The 20,793-nt window shown below is 37.6% G+C and overlaps 1 protein-coding gene across 1 annotated transcript in view; it reads right to left on the bottom strand.

Annotated features, from left to right (window-relative positions):
* Nucleotides 1-5,291: 5,291 nt before the first annotated feature.
* The window catches only part of C5AH14orf39 (chromosome 5A C14orf39 homolog), a 29,371-nt gene continuing 13,869 nt past the window's right edge, over nucleotides 5,292-20,793 (bottom strand). The window contains exons 6-17 of the mRNA XM_030452370.1: nucleotides 20,288-20,330; nucleotides 19,761-19,881; nucleotides 18,387-18,481; nucleotides 14,178-14,317; nucleotides 13,551-13,630; nucleotides 12,367-12,452; nucleotides 12,203-12,273; nucleotides 11,062-11,132; nucleotides 8,893-9,047; nucleotides 8,251-8,386; nucleotides 6,931-6,988; nucleotides 5,292-5,765 (exon numbers count right to left, since the gene is read on the bottom strand). Coding sequence (XP_030308230.1) covers nucleotides 5,563-5,765; nucleotides 6,931-6,988; nucleotides 8,251-8,386; nucleotides 8,893-9,047; nucleotides 11,062-11,132; nucleotides 12,203-12,273; nucleotides 12,367-12,452; nucleotides 13,551-13,630; nucleotides 14,178-14,317; nucleotides 18,387-18,481; nucleotides 19,761-19,881; nucleotides 20,288-20,330 — 1,259 coding nt within the window. The 3' untranslated portion in view covers nucleotides 5,292-5,562. The remainder of the gene's footprint in view (nucleotides 5,766-6,930; nucleotides 6,989-8,250; nucleotides 8,387-8,892; nucleotides 9,048-11,061; nucleotides 11,133-12,202; nucleotides 12,274-12,366; nucleotides 12,453-13,550; nucleotides 13,631-14,177; nucleotides 14,318-18,386; nucleotides 18,482-19,760; nucleotides 19,882-20,287; nucleotides 20,331-20,793) is intronic.

The following is a 20,793-nucleotide window of genomic DNA, read 5'->3' as shown; positions in this document are numbered from 1 at the left end:
AGACATCAAGAGCAGAACATAAAAGCAAGGCAACAGAGATATTTCTAAATGAGCCATTCAGCCTCTGAGGCAACAAATCTGGCAACAACTCAAGTTTGAAGAGAAAAAGTCAACATTCCAGGTTTGTGTTCCACGGTTATGTCCTTCATTCATTTCTTTTTTTTTTTTTCTTCAGGAAAAAGGTCACTGAAACATCATGTTTTAAATCATTGAAAGGCACAATCTTTTAAACTAGCCTGTAACTTTGAAACCAGAATCCAATTGCCTGTTCAGGCTCATTAGTGTCTTTGGATCCTAATGACCCACTCAGTTGCAGTAAATGAAAAACTAATCCATGTTTTATGCCACTGGCTGACAAGGATTAGCCAACTCTTGCTACCCATGCAATCAGCCTTGCACTGGGGAGATTACTGCCATCTAATACCATAAGTCTACACATTCCAATCTGTTACAATAAGTAGCACTTAAACCTTATTTCCTTTAAATGCTTAAGCAAATTAATGCTGTAGTGTAAGGCTGTTTTCTTAGGAAGCAATGATTCCTCTCCTCCTGCCCCCAAAATTTCCATTTAACCATGTATATGCAGTGATGCCCCTTGACTCCCACCATGAAGTTTGAATTCTATTTGTGGTCTTGAAATGAAAAATTAAATTGAATTTTTTTCTTGTATAGGGCCCTAAACACACAAGACAACCACACAGAGAATCTCAGGGGGGTTCAGTGCAGCAATTTCCTTGAGTTATATGAGAAGAATGCAACTTGGGCTGTAAACAGTGGCACCTGAAACCAGAGTTTTAGTGAACTGTTTGATGTTTAAAGAACCAGATGATACATTGTGCACTCTACCTTTAATCTGAAGAGGTAGCTAGAAACAGAACCACTGCTTACATTTCTCTAACCAACACTGCGAGTTGGGACTCAGTTTTGTGCCACTCCCATCACTGCAAATTTTCCAGCCCAGAATTCTGGTTGCTTTTGATATATTAAACATAAAATAAGAGACCAATCATAGAATCATAGAATCATAGAATTGGCTGGGTTGGAAGGGACCTCATAGATCATCGAGTCCAACCCTTGAACCACCGTTGCAGTTGCTAGACTATGGCACTGAGTGCCAATCAGATGAGATGAACCTCCACTGTGATGCCATACACATTTCCTCTCTCCCCTTCAAAGTATTCACACAATATCATCACTGAAAAATTAATATGGTAAAGAATCAGTTTTAATCCTATCACATGCCTCAGACATACCTGAACACTGAAAAGTTACAGCACAATGAAATTTGTCCTAAAGAGTTATGCTGTGCATGTATGTTCTGTATTGATGGACTTAAGACTGAAGTTACAGAAAATTATTAAATTGGTCTTAAGTGGTAACTGGATTTTTGAGTGGGAACAGTTTGATGAATGTCTAATTCTCTACCAAAGATGGTGTGTGAGCCATAAAGTAAAAGTACTAAATGGCTAATGCCATAAAATGACATTATTAAAATAAATTATTAAAATAAATTCCAGCTTCCACAACTGCTGGAAGTCAGGTTTTAGTAGTTTTTAATAGTCTTTACTTCCTAGTTTCTTAATTCATTTTTTAGCACCAAACCTGTTCAGCTGTTGCCTATTCATTATCCAGATACCCTGGACTGTTTATAAGCCTGCACAACATTTAAGCACCAGTAAAATCAACAGTAAAATGGTAGATGGGGCTGTAGTCCAAGTGTTGTTCCACCTTACAAATTATAATGGTTATTTGTTTTACTGGAAGACCACTTTGTACAACACAGCAAATGTGGTTAAATGCTCTTTGTGGTTTGTTGTGTTGCTTGTTTGGTTTTTCAATCAGAAAAATGGCATCTCCACAGAGACATTATTTCTCTGGCAGGCATCAGCATCTTCCTCCTGGCAGCAGCAGGTAAGAGTATAAATTTAGTTCTTCATGGTCCAAAACTGGCACTCAACAAAATAAGAAAAAATATTTACTCAAATGTCACAATATTTCCTACCATTTTAACATATTTAACCAGCCCAGACCTAACACTGAGCCAGACAGGGTTCTCACTTTTAGAAAGATTTTGCAACTTAAGAAGCTTTCTGTCAAAAACATAATTAAAAACTTAAATGGAACCATAAAAGTATCAGGGCCCTAAGTAAACATTTACCTTCTGGCCAGAGTACTCACACAAGATTCAAAGTCAAATCCCTGCTCTGCTTATTTAAGAGAGTTTTTAATTGTTATTACCTTAGGGCTCAGCTGCAAACCTGAGCATGCAAAACAAGGACAGAACAAAAAAAAGCAACCCCCAGCTCCAAGGATTCATGGTAGAAGTACACAGTAAAACCATCTCTGCAGGTGTCAGGATTTAACACTGGCCTGGCAATTAAACCGAGTGACAGACGCTCTCTATTAATCTCTCTCTCCTCCTTCATAAAGAAAGGAGAGAGAATGAGGGAGAGAGACTGATGGGTTGGAAACTAAACTACACAACTTTAATGAAACAGTAATGATAAATAGGAGAAATTACTAAATATATACAAATATACAGGGAAATGGAAACCACATTCCTCCCCCCTTTTCCCCCAATAACTCTCAGGTCACCACCGAGGCTGCAGGGCAGCCCTGGGAAAGTCCAGGTTGGACTCCTGGAGATGGCAGCAGTTGGGAGCTGGAGGCAGGAACACACAGATATGGGCTGGCACAGATCAGGACCACAGGCAGATGAATGGACGGAATCCTTCCAGGATGCCGGGTGAAGGAAGGGAAGCAGGAAAGGCAGGAAAGGCAGGCAGCTGGAAACTGGAAGCATGAAATCTGGCTTGGCCCTCGTGATCCCTCAAATTTATCCTGAGTATGAGGTGTATGGGATGGAATACTCTGTTTGGTCAATTCTGGCATCTGTCTTGTCCGTTCCTCCCCAAAGGAGGCTGCAGGTGGGACCTCTTTATCCTCCTGGAGGGTAAAATGTTCCTCAGAGCTGAGCAGTGTCCTTGGCTCTGCACACCAGTCTCTGGCAGTAACTATAAACATGAAGTGTTATCAGTCCTAGAAGCAGACACTGTCTGAGAAACTTGCTGTTAATTTCAGCAAGTGCAGCTACTTACAAGAGACTTAGCTAAAAGCAAAAGTACAAGACAGAAAATCACCTTTATCCTGGCCCAAACCAGGACAGCAGGCAGCTGCACTGCTTTAAGAGATGACAGCTCCCAGCTGCCACTGCTACCCCACTGCTGGAAGTTCCTGGTCCCTGGTTAAGTTGTTGTCATGTGTGTAATACCTGTTCCTCATCCACTGGAGACCAGAATTGGTTAAAGTAGCTTTCCACACGTTCAACAGTGCTGCAGTTTAAATTTCCTGACCTTGGAATGAGGAGTTAGTGCAGAGCCCATTGATGCCTCTGCACCCCGGAGGCAGTAGCTGCAAAAAACAAGTGGTAATGAGCAACCAGCACTTGAGTCTGAAGCAGCCCCCACTCTGCTGACAAGATCTCTCCATGGCTTCAGACCTGAGATGGATGTGGTCAGGTGGGTATGTAAATAACAAAACAAAATGACACTTGTGGATGGGACACATGCTCCAGCAACGTGACTGCTATTGATTTTATAAGCAGAGAAACAAGGAATCATTTGCAGGCAACATCTGACAGATACTAATGAAAAATACCAGTGCATGTTTGTAAGCAGTTCATGGTCTTAGGTCTCAGGAAACTACCCCAAATAGTGAGTTACTTTCCTGAATCCCGAGCCTTTTCTGAAGTAGCTTTCTCTTTTCTGTTATTAATCAGTCTACCCAATTTGTTAAACACCCACCAAGACTCTCTGGTCTCTCCCCCTGGCTGTCAGGTCAGAGACAGGACTGACATGGTTCACCAGCAGACAGGGAAGAAAGTTTCAGCTAGGGAATAACAGAGCAAACAAAATTCTACTTTGCAGCATTCCCAATGATCTCAGAATATCTGCCAGCAGCATGCCCTAAAACACTGCCCCAAATAACATAGGTAGGCTCTCAAACTTCCCTGGAGCTCATGTTTTTCAGACTGGAAGGAAAGCAGTAGATAAGAAAAGCTGCTTAAAATAGATTTAGTATGGAAACACACTTTTAGAGAGCATAAAGACAACCAAATGCATGTGTCTCACTTCTTACAAGCTGGGTCTCAGTAGCATTTTACTAAAACTTCCTGAATTCCCTTCCAGTTAAAAAAATAAATCAATCCAACTTTCACCAGTCTCTAGGCACAAGCAATTAAGGAGAAGCTGAGCTGCACAAAAACAGTCCTAGGGCTGGAGTGTGGCAGAAAAGGAGCAGTGGCACAGGTAACCAAGCTTCTGGTGATGTGGAGCTTTGCATCTCAGCAGAGGGAAGAGGACTCCACTCTCCTCTGGACTTAGCTGACATTTCATTGGCAGACTGTGCAGACTGTACTAGTAGGATGCTTTTTGTCAGCTTGTTCCACTCAATTCATGTGCTCTTCTGGAGACTGTGCACTTGCAATGTCTTCTGTGAAGTCTGCTGAATGATGTGCTCTCTTTATTTCTTTTGCCTCCCTTTCAGCATTTCATTTGCCTGCTGTCCATCAGGCTCTTTACTTTGTAATTAGAGACTGATAAATCCATTTGTCTTTAAAATGTCAAAAGGAATTTCAAAAATTAGTATCCTCTGTTTCATACATAACAGGAAAAAGAGAAAAAAAGCCCAGAAGGGACCTGGTATTTCCTTCCAAGGCCATAAACGTGGAACTGCTGTTTCTGGAGATGGTTCTGAGGGATCCACAGGGCACAGTGCTGTGGTGGCTCAGAACAGGCAGTGGTTTTTTGCTGAGTAACCCTGGTACTGTCTCCACAGCCAACCATTCCATGAGGAAAACCATTTGTGGAAAACTGCTGGATAGATGTGCACTGACCACAGTTGTTGGACTGTTACCTTTTTTTTTGAAAGGTGAGAGAAAGAGGAAGGAACTTGCCTTCAGTGTCTCAAGTTAGAAAAACAGAAATTAAAGGTTAAGTATTACAACTGCAACATTATTTCACATCAGCTATGAAGAAACACCTACACAAATTCATGTAAAATTAATGAAAATGTTTATTTGAAAAATTGTATAAACATGTGTATAACAGCTAATCTAAGAACACTGCCTTTAACTCAAATCCAGCTTTTATTGCCACAGTAAAGAATTCCTCTTTATAGGAATACAGGAATAGGAATATAGGAATAGGTTGCTTTGGTTATCTCAGAGGCTGAAAGCTCTCAACTCTAAGTTTAGATGCTCTCTCACAGATTTTATATTAACTTGACACACTGCTTTAAGATGGTTTTTATGCTGCTTCTAAGTGCCAGTTTAGCAAGAGCATATCATAACATTTTACAAAAACAACATATTTAGAAGATGGATAAGAAAAACAGAAGCTGCAACTATAGCATTGAAAACACACATAGGCTCTTGCAGCAATTCTAATAATGTATTCTTCCAAGGAATGAAAGAAGATGAAATGCTTTGTATTTTAACTTAAGATACTGAAAACATTTGTCAAGGCTAAGTAGGAAATTCATTTAAAAGGAAGTCAAAGGTATTCAAAAGAATGTAAATGGCTTTGCATTTTGTAAGGAAGAATGAAAACCTTTCACAGAAGGAGACTGTGATGATCTCTGATCCTGTCCAAATGCAAATGGAAAACTAAAGTCATCCTTTCCATCACCAAATGCATGAGAAGTCGATTCCGAGGGGAAGGGAAAGGCAAATGCATCCTCACCTTCTGATTTCCCAAACAAGCTTCCTACATGGAATACATATTACATTTATTATTAGATTAAATCTCACCATAAGGATACTGCAGGCAGCATAATACAGTTATTCAATAATATTCTACTCCCAACATCCCACTGAGCATCAGGCTACAGCTGTGTTTATTCCTGCACTAGAAATGGTACTTCAAGGAAAGCATTATTAGAATCCACACAGAATGAAGTGTGAAGCACTTGAGTGATTTAGAACAACAAAACACTTCTGCATGATATGCTGGCTGAAATATTTCAAATACTAAGCAACAGAGGTCTTTGTAAGGACGTTCTTGCAGATTCTTTCTTCTCTATAGAACAACGTGATCAACCACTAAAAGACTTGGAGAAACAGAGCTACAGACAGAAAAACACCCCTGTTTTATATTTAGTGGCATAAAATTCACACTTTTCTCAACAATGATGTATGCATAGAACTTCCAAAAAGTAGCTTTGCACTTGAAGCACCTCAAACAAAAGAGTGGATAACAGGGTCCCTTCAGGGAAGTGTTTGATCAAGACTAAGTTTTTATCTTATTGATAAAATGAAAACTTGGTATTTCATTTCACTGAAGCCAGGATTTCACACAATGTGTAAAGGTGGGACTCACTTTGTATGAGAGGAAGGTGCTGTTAAAGTCTGATTCTCCTCACTCTCTCACTTTTGCTATTTTTACATTGTGTCTCTCCAGAAGTTTAATGGAAGGTTTATTTTCATCATAGTCAAAAGAAAAAACCAAAACAAACAGATATACCCTTTCCCACACTAAGCTGGTAGCCCCAACTTAAAAAAAAAAATTTATTAAGTACTATAGCTTTTTACACTAAGAAAACTATTCTTTTTACCAGTGAAAAAGCTTTGACAAGTAAATTTTTCTTCTCCCTTGCAACTCCTCTCAGTTGGCTTCAAGCTCACCTAACACTATCCCTATTTCTCTCTCATATTTCTATTTTTCATGACATGTGAAGCCAAATATGCAGGGAAGGATTTAAGCCAGCAAAACACCAATGAAGACCAACAACCAGGGAACTACCATATCACAACTGAACATCCTTTTAGGTAACCAGAGGTACCCTCTTAAGCAGGATCAGGAGCCTGACAGTCACATCAGCACAATAAGAAAACAGCTGGAATACACAAGTACATCTGAGTTTCAGACTTACCAATATCTTTCTGTGGGGACAGAGGGTTCAGGTTTCCCATAGAAAAATTTTCCTCTGTCTGAAATGTAAACAGGAATTTTATTTAACAAATGAGAAAGACCACAGCTAACCTTTAATGCTGATATTTAGTAAAATCATTCTCTTTTGGTGAGAAAGACAGCAAGTTAGTTAGCAGCCTTCACAAATCTGCATTTAAACGTATATATCAGTCCCTCAAGTGACAAGGTACACTCCCTGATGAGATCAGTTTCATGATGTTTGCTTGTATCTGCAAGCACACTCCCTCTGTTCTTGGAAAAAAAAAACCATAACAGATTGAGAACAATCTAATATGATTTACTGGTGTGGCTTTTTTTTTTTCCCAACTGAAAAGATTCAACATATTTAACTGTTTGTCATCTTACAAGACCTCTAGGCAAAAACATACTTACTGCCTACTGGGTGGGACCTGATATTGGCAGAAAGAGTAGCAGAATGACCACTTGCCACTCTGAAGAGGAGTTTTTAGGCTGGATTTAGGATAGATACTTAAGTCCTTCAAAACTCTCAGCTAACTTCAGAGAAACCCACATAACTACTACATGCCAGTAAAGTCTTGGTTTCTTCCACTGAGGCACAAAATAACGTGAGTTCTGACAGCACTGGGTGCCTTAATACCTACCTCATTCCTAAACAACTCACAAACTACTCACCAACCTACTCTCTCCTACCCACAGCTGATGCTTTTTGCCAGACACACATTAAAACAGTTTCACCCCTTCCCTTCTTTGGCTTTTATCTGATAACCTCAAGACTGAGTACACTCACTGGAATAGGAAACACCTGGGTTCAAGTCCCTTATTTCCATAATGGGGGTTGAATCTACATTGCCAGGGAGTGATACCCAACCACTGCTCTATGCACTGACACACACCTGTCCTGAATACCCCATTAACTACTGATTAGCCCCAAATAAAAATTAATCTAGAGCACTGTGGTTAGGGAAACTGTAAAGAAAGACCAAGACCTGGATTCCCTCCTCTTTTCCAATTATTTGCTTATCTACCCTGTCCATTCAAGTACAGCTAATTCGTGTTTGCTCTTCAATGCTCCAAACAGCCCTTTCTTCCTTTTCCTCAACTTTGTGAAAAATAGAGGTGAAAAAATAAAATTCTTGATTTCTCACCTCATCAAGATGAAAACTCACAGGACAGGCATGAGAGCTGTGAACTCTGCTAGGGTAGCCAGCAACTCTGACCAAAAGCCTCTAAATATTTGCACAAAATCCAATCTTGCCCATATAGGAAAGATTCACATTTGATCAGAAGTACTGATTTTTACCTCATCAGATGAATTTTCTGCCCCAAACACTGCAGAGTCAAATAAATTAAAGCCAGGTGACTTCTGGGTGAAGTTCATGAGAGAAAGGAAAGCAGGAGATTTTGATGTTCCTTCTTCACAACCTAAACTCTGAATGCTATAAAGACAGAAAGGAAGAAACTAAATTAACAATTTTTAGAAGTAGAAGTGGTGCTTTTTGTTTGTTTGTTTTGTTTTTTCACTTTTTCATAGCTTCCACAAAAGGCTGATTATTGCAACACAGAATGAGTAACACAACTCTTCAAAGCCAAGTGAGGTGGTCTTCTTACCTGTTCCCTACCCTTTCACAGAAAAAGGGTTTGAATTTAGAAAGTGGTCTAATAAATATCACTGCAGGAAAAGGCAAAAATTTTAGGGAAGGAGCTACAAAGAACCTTTGTCTCTTATATTTCTAAGCAGCCCCCTCTTTCAGAACAGCTTCAAGTGGAAATGATATAGTAAGAAAATCTAACAAATTACCTAGCCCAACTCAGAAAAAAAAATACTTTCAGAAGGGTTTTCTAGAAGAAATCTTTCTGTAGTATCTTTCAAAAGCAGTGAAAATGGTTATACAGTAAAATCCAATACAACTTTGTACAAAATCAAAATAAAAGCTGGACTCACAAGTCAAATGGAGGTGTTTTAGCTAACTGAATTTTCTTCTCCTTTGAATCAAGCCTTCCTGCAAATTCAGGTGTTTCAGGTGCTCTTAAAAAATGTTCTGCACTTTCTTCTTCCGTGTCAGCATTATCTTCATTTGACTTAAATGTATGTGTTTCCTATTAAAAAGAAATATACAATAATGTTGTTGCATATAAAATTTCACAAAACATCATTTTTCCATTTGCCTATAAATTTAATTATTATACGGTTTGGGGATAGTTTTTTTCTTCATTAAGGATAAAAGGATTTTAATAAAATGCTCACAGTAGCACACTTAAAACAGTAACCTTAATTTATCTCATTTAAAATGGACTTGTTAGTGAAAACATATATGAAAATTTTCATCCCAAAAAATGCAGAATCTTACAAACTGACTGAAAACAGTTTTTTAATAAAATAACTATTTCACTCCAAAGTGTGATTTAACATACTGCTTCACAAGTGACACTAGAATCCTCCTGATGCTCCCTAGTGAAATAAAGTAACACCACCATCAGAATATATTTCAGGTGACTGAGATGTTTCCTCTTCCTCAGAAAATGTTGAATGAGAATGTTCACCTGGATTCTGTGGAGCAATTTTCTTCACCAGGCTCAATATTGTTTTAAAGATGTTCTCCACAAGTTGTCTACAGGCATCAGCCTGCAGTGAGACAGCCAGAAAAGGAGAACTACCCCCAACTCTCAAGCACAGATCCTGTGAGGAGAGGCTGAGAGAGCTGGAGGTGTTGAGGCTGGAGAAGAGGAGGCTCAGGGGAGACCTCATCACTCTCTACAACTCCCTGAAAGGAGGTTGGAGCCAGGGGGGGGTTGGGCTCTTTTCCCAGGAAACTCTCAGCAAGACAAGAGGGCAGGGTCTCAAGTTGTGCCAGGGGAGGTTTAGGTTGGAGATGAGAAAGAATTTCTTTCTGGAGAGGGTGATCAGGCATTGGAATGGGCTACCCAGGGAAGTAGTGGATTCTCCATCCCTGGAGATATTTGAAAAGAGCCTGGATGTGGCACTGAGTGCCATGGGCTGAGAACTGCAGTGGGAGTGGATCAAGGGTTGGACTTGATGATCTCTGAGGTCCCTTCCAACCCAGCCAATTCTATTCTAAGTAAAACTACATCTTCTGTGCTGGTTTTGGCTGAGAGTTCATAGCTTGCATGGTGCTTTATTTTGAATTTCTGACAAAAACAGTGTTTATAGCCCAGGGATGTTTTAGTTATTGCTGGACACTGCTCACACAACTCCTTTTCTGCTTCTCATGCTGCCCTGACAGTGAGAAGGTTGGGGGTGCACAGAAAGTTGGGAGGGGACACAGCTGGGACCCCAGGTGACCAAAGGGATGTTCCACACCATAGGAGGTGCCCAGCAATAAAATCTGGAGGCAAGAGGGAGGAGGGGGAGATGTTTGGAGTTGTCATCTGTCTCCCCAAGTAAATGTTACATGTGATGAATCCCTAGGTTTCTGCAAATGGCTGAACAACTGCCTGCTGGTGGGATGTAGTGAATGAATTCCCTATTTTGTTTTCCATGGCATTTGCTACACTTACAAAACTGTCTTAATCTCAATACACAAAGTCCTGCACTTCACCCTTCTGATTCTTTTCCCTACCCCGTGGTGAACAAGTGGCTGTGTGGTGCTTAGCTGCTGGTCAGTGTGAACACACATCTTCATATCACCTGTACATGCACACAACAGGCTTGAATACTATGGGATGCTGAGCTCCATCTTCCATTCAGGCAGGCAGTAAAATCTGGGCAAATGGAGCCATGCAGACCCTGCAGCCAGCACAGAGCCTTTTCACTGTAGTTTTGTGGGGAAAATGAGTTTCAGATGCATTTTTTTTTAAGGGGTTTATCATCTCACACTGATGAAAATGGTACACATCAGTTTATGCAAAGACTACAATGCACATAGAATACTCATCCTACATAACCTATTTTTAAGATAGCATAAAAGCCCACAGAACACTGGTATGATCAAAAGCAGTGATAACTCTATTAGTAATCACTGACTGGCTTTTCATCCTATAAGGAGTCACTTTGCCAATTTCTGAGGCTTACCTCTTGCCAATAGATACAAATATGTCAAGATCCCATGACTGTTCTAAAAAAATAATTACTTAAGACATAAGAAATGCTTACTTGAGATATAAATGAAGAATTCTTTGGTTGATCTTGTGCGTCTTTATCACCACATTTGTCCTCTTGGTTTGCTATGCAAAAAAGACAGCTCTGCTTGTACTATTTTAAACACACAAATAAAAACTACTCTCTGGTACAGAATCCTCGGGAATGGTTTACTAACTTGGAATTGCTACTGGTAAGTGTTCTGACTGTAGTTTTCATAATAACCCACTTTGTAGCTATTCCCATAAATAGTTACCTCTTGTTTTGCCATTTCCTATCATCAAATCCATGCTTAGGCTGTTTGATAGTTTGGTAAATTCTTCAGACCTTGCTATGTTTCCCTGAAAGTGCTGTTTGTCTAATCCAGCTACTGCCCTCTGAAAGTGCTGATACTATCCCATAAAAAACAGGTGGAAACAGTATAAAACTCACACTGATTTACACTAATAAACTGCATCTTAAAAAGCAGGGAAACAACCAGGATGTGAGATGAGAAGAAAGTTATCAGATGCTCTTCTCTAAACTTCAGACCATGAAATGTTTCAGGCACTGTGGGATAAGATCCTGTGTTTCAGGACCAAGAATTAGAAATCCATTTATTAAAAAAAAAACAACTATTTTTTTTTACATGCATCTAAGTTGGCAGTATAATTAGAAAATAAATATTTAAACTGAAGGCTCAGTGACATGTGTTTGTAACCACCCTGTTTGTTTCTGTAAGCATTCTGTATGCTTAATTTTCATTTTTAATAACCTTTTTCTGATGCTTAAAGATTCCTAAATTACTGAGTTTAGTGTATCCCTTTTCTTTGGATTTTCTCATGCTTTCTGGGCAGATTTTCAGACTGGACTTCAAATTCTTTTTACCCAGGTAATTTGAGAAGAGAGTTTGGATTTACAAGAGATGCTGGAAAGTTCCTTTCATTAGCAATGGACAGTGCAGAATCAGCAGTTCAGTCTCTGTTTAAATTAGGACACTGGCTGTCTGCTACACTCACAGTCTGAATTAAATTATCAAGGAAGAAAAGGAAAAGAAATGGTGGCCCACATAATATCAAAGTGAATATTTGGCCCCTAGGACTTTCTGTGTTATAGTTATGTGATGCAGCACACAGTAACAGCACAACCTATCAAAAAAATGACAGTGGTACTTTACCTATTTCTGCATTTTCAGAATTTGATGGGAATTGTTGATTGGAAGTCATCTGCTTTGGAGGAATTACCAGTCTAAAAGACAAAAGTTACTGTTTGTCTAAATATGCATTACTTCCATAAGCCTCAATCTCAAGAAGGAAAACTACTTTATTAAAGAAAAGTTACCTGAATTGCATTTGGTTTTGTAAGGTTGTTATTGATGGAACTTGGGCAATTTGTGGGTTATTGGTCCCTTCAGTGTCAATAGCCATCTAAAACAGCAAAAAACCCAAATAAGGCAGAGTGTGAAATTGTCACTTCTAAAACACAGCAAGAAAAATTTTTAAAAGGCAGAGTATGAAGTTACTACCAGCAGTATCACTCTGGTTTCTCCTTAGACTGTGGAAATCCCCACTTTTTAGGGGTCAGGCAACATAAAAACGTATTTACCTAAATAGCTCCAGTGAGATGTCCCTTATAAAGACAGGTTTTGGTATAGACATTCCACCATACTTCTGCACAGTGGACACAATGAGGAACTCTGCATTTTATCTCCTATAGCCTCACCTTATCTGAGAACTCCCTTTGTACTCCAGCAATCTCTTCAGCCTATGAATGTTCTTGCACTTAATGGTATTTTATTAGGGTTTTCATACACAGTGCATGTGTTTCTGTAACTTTCTCCCAGTTTGGTTCATTGTGTTGGTATATTTAAGATATTAATCTGCAATACACTTCAACTTCTTTTAAAAAAGTGCCATAGGATCAATTTGTTCATGGGTGAGAGATGGGAAATATAGTTGTGGAGTTCTCAAGCATTCAAAACAATGCTGCTTGTGGTTTTATTACTCTCAGCCAGACTTTTGTTCCTGGATAAACCTCAGGACTGAGCTGTGAACTGCAGGTAGTTCTGTACAGCACCCTGCACATTTAGTCCTTTATGAATTCCCTCACTATGGAGCAGATGGCTGATGATTAATCAGTAAGAAAAGATTATGTTCCTTCTCTAGAATTCCAAAAGTTTGCCACGTGCAACTAAATAAATCTACCAAGTTGATTCTAAATTTTAAAAACTCTTATAGAAAATTATTGGACAGATGGTCCAGCTCAAGTTTGGCATTAGAATGCTTACTATGACTACCATTTGCACTTTGTTAAAATACACATTTTCAGTTGAATTAGAAATTACACCAAAGAGATTTTTATTATGGCTTCCAAGTAATAGCAGCTTACCAAGATTAGCATCCTGGTCACAGTGTTGAAAGTTTTATGTAAGATATAATAGCACCAGGTATATTTGAAGTATTTAAAAACAGTCACATAAAATAGACAACATATACTTATTCTTTTGCAGTTTGAGAGCTGCATACCTGTGATGGATTCTCTGCAAGGCTGGAGGAACTGCTGGTGGCCACTGAAAGTTCCACGGGTTTTTCATTTTCTTCTCTCCCTAAATTAACAAACATTACTTAATATTGGCAACAGGATTAAGTATCCAAAGCATGGCTTTGTTCAAATTAATTTGGGAACAAAGCTTCTACATTTTCCTGTTAATAGAAAGCTAAAAGAAAACTATCACAAAATAGAACCAGAGAATCACAGAATGGTTTGGGGTTGGAAGGGACCTTAAAGATCATCTAGTTCCAACCTCCCTGCATGGGCAGGGACACATCACACTAGATTAGCAATTAATTTACTACAAAATAGTTAATATTTAGTATTTGTGCAAACAGTGCTAAAGGTATGTTTCAGATTTTTCTAAGATTATGCCATTAGGGATGCCTCTCATGTTACTCAACCCATTGCACAATTAAGAGAGGAAGTGGACAGAGAAGATTCTCAAAACATAAAGACAAGGTCAGTACCCAACTTCCATGGAAAGCCTGGCTTCAGCTATCACAGAAGGAGTAGTTCACTAGATCTGTTATCAGAGTTCCCATTCTTTTACACACAAATAATCCAAAATCCTCACAGAATGATCATTAAACAGACTGCACCTGTTTCTGTTCGCTGCACTGGGAATGTAATACTCTGTACTGACTGGACTAACTTCCTGGGAACACGTGGGACATGCAATGGTTTATACAGTTGCTGTTTCTCATTTAGCAAAGGTGGGTGTTCACTCTCTTCAAAAACCCTTTAAAAAATTAAGTTTAAAAAAAAAAGAAAAAAATAATTTAAAAAAAAAAATTCATAAAATAGAACTGCTTCAAATAAGTGGAGTTTTCAAGGGAGATGCATGCTGCCAGGGAGGTTCTACCTCCTTCAGATCCAGCAGTTGATAAAAATTGTTTTCTTTATATAGAATCAGACAGAGTATCTTTAAATGTAGAAGACATAAAGTAGTAATAAGTCAAATCATCAGAATATTGCCTACTTAAATATTTTCAGTATCACAGGAAAGTAGTAGTAGCTTGAAGTTTTACACTTTAATCAAGTGCTTCATTTATTGTAGTTCTGAAATCACATTTTCACATTTTAAAACTCTTTTTCTGAGGTTGGAATACTCACACTATACATAAATATAAAACTGCAGCAAGTGTTTTCTCTTGTGGAACAGTTACCTATGTAGGGTAAACAGCCATTTACATTGAAGAAAGACAAAGGTTAGCAGAACAATGAAGAATAAAGTAGCTATTTGGCACAGGAACATTTTCCATTTTTTAAAATAATGAGTTTTATTTTCTGTTCTCTCTGGCATTCCTGCTTAGCACCTCTGTGCTTCCAGCTACAACATCTGACTTACAGCTGACTAAGCAATTCAGAACAAATGAAGAACTGAAGTCAGTCTTTTTGTTCTTCTTGAAATTTTCCTTAAATAAAAATATGATAAAATGTAGAATGCACTTTGTAAGGTAGTGTGGAGCAAAATTAGCAACACTTTTAAAAAAAATACAAACTAGAAACTCTGGTTAGGATGCATGAACACATTTAACTAATATACATGTACAACTGTGACCTCATAAAACCATGACAAGGACTGTCTTCACCTGTAAAGTTGCATGTACACCTGGTGCTGTGCTGGGCTGAGACCTGACAAACTATGCAAACCATGTACCTCCTAATACAATGATTAAAAAAAAAAAATTAAATCTGGTAGGTTTTTTTTTCAGTTGAAATAATTGAAGATATTACATGTGCCAAGAAAGAGTACTATAGGAAATCAGATGTGTGCACTGCTGCTTTATCTTTACATTCAGATACAGAGAGTGCAAAACCAAAGAAAAACTAAAACAGAGTGGAGCACAGAACCCCAGCTAAACACACTTCACTTTGTTCAAAGCAGCCTTTGCCACTTTACCACAACCATCATTCAAAAAGGAATTGAACAAGGCTGCTGCTGCTGCTGAGGTTGAGTTAGACTGTCATAAACCACTTTTTTACAGAACTGAGGATGTCAATTTGTATTTTAAAAGTTTCTGGAGTCAGTTTCCATGTGGTTTGGTTTTTTTTTTTTGTAGGGCCTAGCAGACAACTCTAGAATTCTAAACATTCACTCTCCATGAAAATGAGCATTTTTTTCCAATGCACATCTATTCAGAAGAATGTATCAGTGCAGAGTTACAAACAAGCTCTTCAGATATGTATTTTTAAGGTAACAAAACCTTCCAAAATAGCCTGTAGTTAAACTTTATACACATGTGATATAGCTGTTTCCTTCTGTCCCTAAAAACACTATTGAGAAAACCCACACATGGATCTTTTTTGACCACTTAAAGAAAAATCAAACTGCATACTGATGTTCAAACCATTCCAAATTGTAGTAGCAAGAAGAAAAATTGTCTTCTTTCTCTATTTCATTGTTAGTAGACATTTGAGTAGATAAAGTATCTTTATCTTGATCTACACTACAATATCAATAACTCTTCTTTTACTAACATAAAAAGAAAACATGTCAATATTCTTAAGTCAAAATAAAACCCCATTTCCATAGCAGTAGTTTCTTCTTTCTAGCACAATGAAGCCCAAAGATTAATATGTCTTTCTCTTCATTATAGGAATCAAGTATACTTGATTATATACATGAAGAAGCACTCAAAATCAAGATCAGGGCTTCAAAAGAACTGAATCCTATTTGGTGACTGATGAGAACTCCTGATTTGGAAATTTTAACTATGATTCTTATCTGTGTAGCTGGTGAACTGAGAACATCTGCTAAGCAGAGAAAGCAGCTGATATGAGAAGAGGAATCTGTTCTGCAGCACCCTAATCAATGACTGGCAAGCAACAAGTGATTCCAACTAAAATGTTCCAGACCTTTAAAAGAACAGCCACCAGCCATCCTCCTGCCCAAAAGAGAACATATATATCAGCACCTATTAATTAACTTGCAAGTTGGTTTCTTGCCTTGTATCCCTCTAAAGTATTTCATGGCTATTACAGAATCAGAGTGTCAGGATGTTCATGTAGATTCCACAGTACAACTCTTTTGTTGTGATGAAGATTTATCCTTTTCCTTCACAAAGCTCTTTGCTTAATAAAAACTTTGTAGGGACTGCAGAAGAGCCCACAAGAGACTGCAGCCTTTTCTACCCCTATTCTGCTGTTACACTTTTGTACATTGCCTCAAGTCTACAAAGGTTGTAATTCATGGGGCTCATTATCTTAGCACATTTTCTGTTTGTGGGATTTTTTGCAGTGTTGTTTTTTCAGTGACAGATTCATAATACACCTGTTTTTAACATCAGTAGATACTTAAATACCTCTAAGTTTTCTAGTGGAGGCATTTTTTAAAATACACTAATGCTAAATAGGGATTTTTAAAAACAGTTTTTAAGCCACTTTCTACAAGCCTTCATGTTATGGATAACTTTGACATAAGTAAGCTTTAAAATTTACTCCAGGAAAAACATATTAATTAGTAATCAGATAACGATCTGATACCATAGCTATATCACACATGGAGGTTAAAAGGCAATGTGAGTTAGTGTACAATGTTTACAACCATGATGCAAGCCATGGCATTGTTGCCTCAGTAAGAACACCAAAAATATGTATTTGTTATGTAATCAAGACATCTTCAAGTGGAGGTACAAGCCCCTGAAAGCTCCATGACAAGGAAGTAAACATAAAACTGGCAGGTCTACCAAAGCACCCCATGAACTGCATAGATCTCTGTCTTTTGGAATAGATCTTTAATTGGCATTTTGCTTTTTGCAATTAAATATACATGGATTTCTTTGAAAGTGAAATTTAAACCTGAAATTATGGGCTTCCCATATCTTTTCTTGTTACCTGGTCTTAAAATTAAGAGGATTTCTTGCTTCCTTCTATTTCTGAGGTCTTCCCAATTAAAAAAAGTTCACATAAGAAGGTAGAACGGGTGTAAAGGCTTAAATCTCACACACAAAAAAATTATCTGAATAATTCATAGGTCTGTAAGAAAATGTTAAACACCTAAATTGCCCCTGTAGAAAGGATCTTAGAGATTATTAAAATAACACATTACTACAGGTGCAGTCCATTAAAGTCCTATGTAAAGCCCTAAAAGCTTCTGTTTCAATCACACCATAATATACAATCACCTGGACAAAAGTCTTTTGGGCATATTTTCAGTTTAAAATGCATTTTGACCTCAAAGTGTTAGTGCTAAGGCTGATGCTTCAACATTCACAAAGACTCAAGATAAGTGCAAGATGGTCCTTTGGTAATTTTCCATCATTGTAATTGAGCTCTGACTAAAGTGAGTCCCAGTTGTAAATGACCACTAATTACTAACCCATTAATCTTGCCCATGAAAATTGCACTCCTGCTTGATTTTAGGAACTAAATTAAGAGTTAGATTCCTTAAGCAGTTCAGAGCTGAAGACAAATGACACGTGGAACCCTGACTCTTCTGCCCCAAACATGTCTTTAGCAGAGTTAATGTGTTTTCCCTTTGAGTGCAGTCACTGCAATTGTATTCAAAACTTGTAAAGCTATTCACATAGATCTATCAGGAGCTGTGAGGAGCAAAGGTTTCTACAAAATACTTTTGAATAAATTGTTTCCAGAGACATTTCCCTTCCAAGAATCAACATCTGTCACCATCTTAACCTCAGGAAATATAAAACTTTCAAAATTATATAATTAAATCACATGACCAAGGTTAGAGAAGCTTGCCAGACATTATTTAGCAGCAATTTGTGTTCTGTGGCAGTCTTTGTGTAAATGCTGGGAGAATAACCTGAATGAAAGCAAGAGAGAGAAATAATTTTTAAGTTTACCTTTCTTTGAACTCCTTTGGCTTCTCTAGACTTTTCTGATCTTTTCCTTCAATCACTTTGGAATTATTTTGATCTTCTGTAGTCTCTTCAAATGCCTGAAAAGATAAAGAACAAATAATAGTCAAAGAAACTTGAAAAATTATAGCTACATGCTGTAAATGTTTTCTAAACCTGGTGAAGCAGTGCATGGCAGCAGAGTTTTTGTATACAAGATGGCCTGGAAAAAAAAAAAGGCTAAAGAGAGGAAATATTTTTTGTTAGACCAACTGTAACAACTGGAATAAATACAGAAGTTTTTGAGCAATTAATCAACATATTTATTAAGAACAAGGAGCTACTTACACAGTGTCCTTCATGGTTATAAATAAATTCATCATATCCCTTTTTACTGTATGTTTATACACCACATGCCACATTAGGAGCATCAGTCTGTGAGTGTTAAAAATACCATACCAAAACAGCACAATATGTTGCTATCAGGATGAGGCTGGCTGTGTGGAAACAACTGACACAGCAATGGAGGAAGTCCTTGAACATTTGGTCCAGAGAATTAAAAGTGTCCAGAGTCAATACTACAAAAACTTATGAAAATCTCCACAAGACTGGGCTACTGAGGCTGAGGAAAGACCTTTTCCCTCCTAGTAGAAGAGTGGGTGAAAATGCTGCCCTGACAAAGCTCCTTTTTTTGGAAGACTGTCTCTTTGGAATTAGTGCTTCTTCAGTGTAACCACACTGATCTCCTGTCTTAAGTCAACCAGTTTTATCTCTGAGTATTATTTACCCACACATTTATTTGGGGGAAAAGGAAAAAACAAACAAACAAAAACCAACCAAACAAAAAACCCCAAAACAAAAACAAAAACCAAAACAATCAACCAACCAAAGTACAAAGAAAGAAAGAAAGAAACAAAAAAAAAACAAACAAACAAACAAAAGAACTTTGCATTATCAATACTGCAAAGCATATTTACTTAAAAGCATTCAGATTAACCAAACCTTGAAAAGCAGCAGTAACTGTGAAAGCTGTGTACTCAAGCCCTGGGGCTCACTAACGTGTGGCCCTGCTACATTTTGAAGTGTATTCTCTGGCCCTCTTGAAGTAGCAGGAAAGACATCCTGACACAGTGCCTTGACAGAAATTCTGGTGTAAACTGAGGTCAACAGAAAGCAAGGTTTAAGAGCATTTACGTTCATGGACCCCTCTTCTCTAGGAAAACATATGTGATGCTATAGAAACATAATTACTGATGGTTCAATCACCCTGTTGGTCTGTGTGCTTGAAAATATTCTCCTTTTTTATGTTTCAGAAAATATAACAGTAGCATGGATAGCTACATATAAAAAATGTATTTATATAAAATAAAATCCAATTACCTTTTTTATGTAATTTATTTTCATTTCTAATTCCTCTGCTTCTTTTTGCAGTTCCATGGACTCCTGAGCAGCAACTGCAGCAAGCTTTAACATTTCCTGTGTTTTTTGCCTCGAAGAAGCACTTTCACATTATGGAATATATATTGCAACATAATTTTTTCCAAGGGATACTACCAGGTCCTTTCCACCCCTATGCCCTAAGTGCAAATGCTAGAGGAATAGAAAGCTCTGACAAACATAAATTTCTCAGGCAAGTCTACAAATATAATTTAATTTAGGCTTCTTCTTAATGAAGCATTTTGACTGCTGTGCCATTAAGTATAGTTTAATTTTCTTTCCTCAAAATGCTATTAAAAATGTAAACTGAAGAAGATCATTTGACACTCATTTTTCCCAGACAAATGACAATGCTGCCACTCTAAACATAAATATATAAATAATTACTTTACATTTTAACAGAATGATCTGAAAGGTAAATATAAACTTTCTTCCCTATAAACGGCATAAATACTAAAAACCAAGGATACATATGTACAGCCCAGTCATTTAGGGATTTAAAAGGAAAAGGCTCTGCAGAAATAAAATTTCATTTCAGATTATTCATTCACAAGTATACATTTCTTTATAAATACAAGATAAACGAATAGATCAGGAGCACTTCTCTCTACTTAGTATGCACAAAAGAAATAGCACTGTAACAGAGCAATGCCATTAAAAATAGCACTAAAAATGTACGAAAAATAAATGTAAAACTTTGAAAGGATAGTGCTAAAATAATCCTAGCACTTTTTTTACCCCCAAAAGCCCAATGGCAAACCTCCCCCCATTAAATTAATGTGTCAGAGCAACTAGTATTAATTAATATGTGTAGCCCAAATTCTTTTTCAAAGTCTCAGTTTGCTACAGATTTTTTCCTAAAAGTGGCACAACTAAAAGAAGTCTTTTTATTAGCCTAGGAGGAACTGTGGAAAATTAGAGGATCTCTGTACAGCAGAGATATCCTTTAATATCCTTTTATTAATATTTAATAAAA

This window comes from Calypte anna, chromosome 5A, assembly GCF_003957555.1.
Source record: "Calypte anna isolate BGI_N300 chromosome 5A, bCalAnn1_v1.p, whole genome shotgun sequence".
Classification (NCBI taxonomy): Eukaryota; Metazoa; Chordata; class Aves; order Apodiformes; family Trochilidae; genus Calypte; species Calypte anna.
This window is presented reverse-complemented; position numbering and strand designations above follow the sequence as displayed.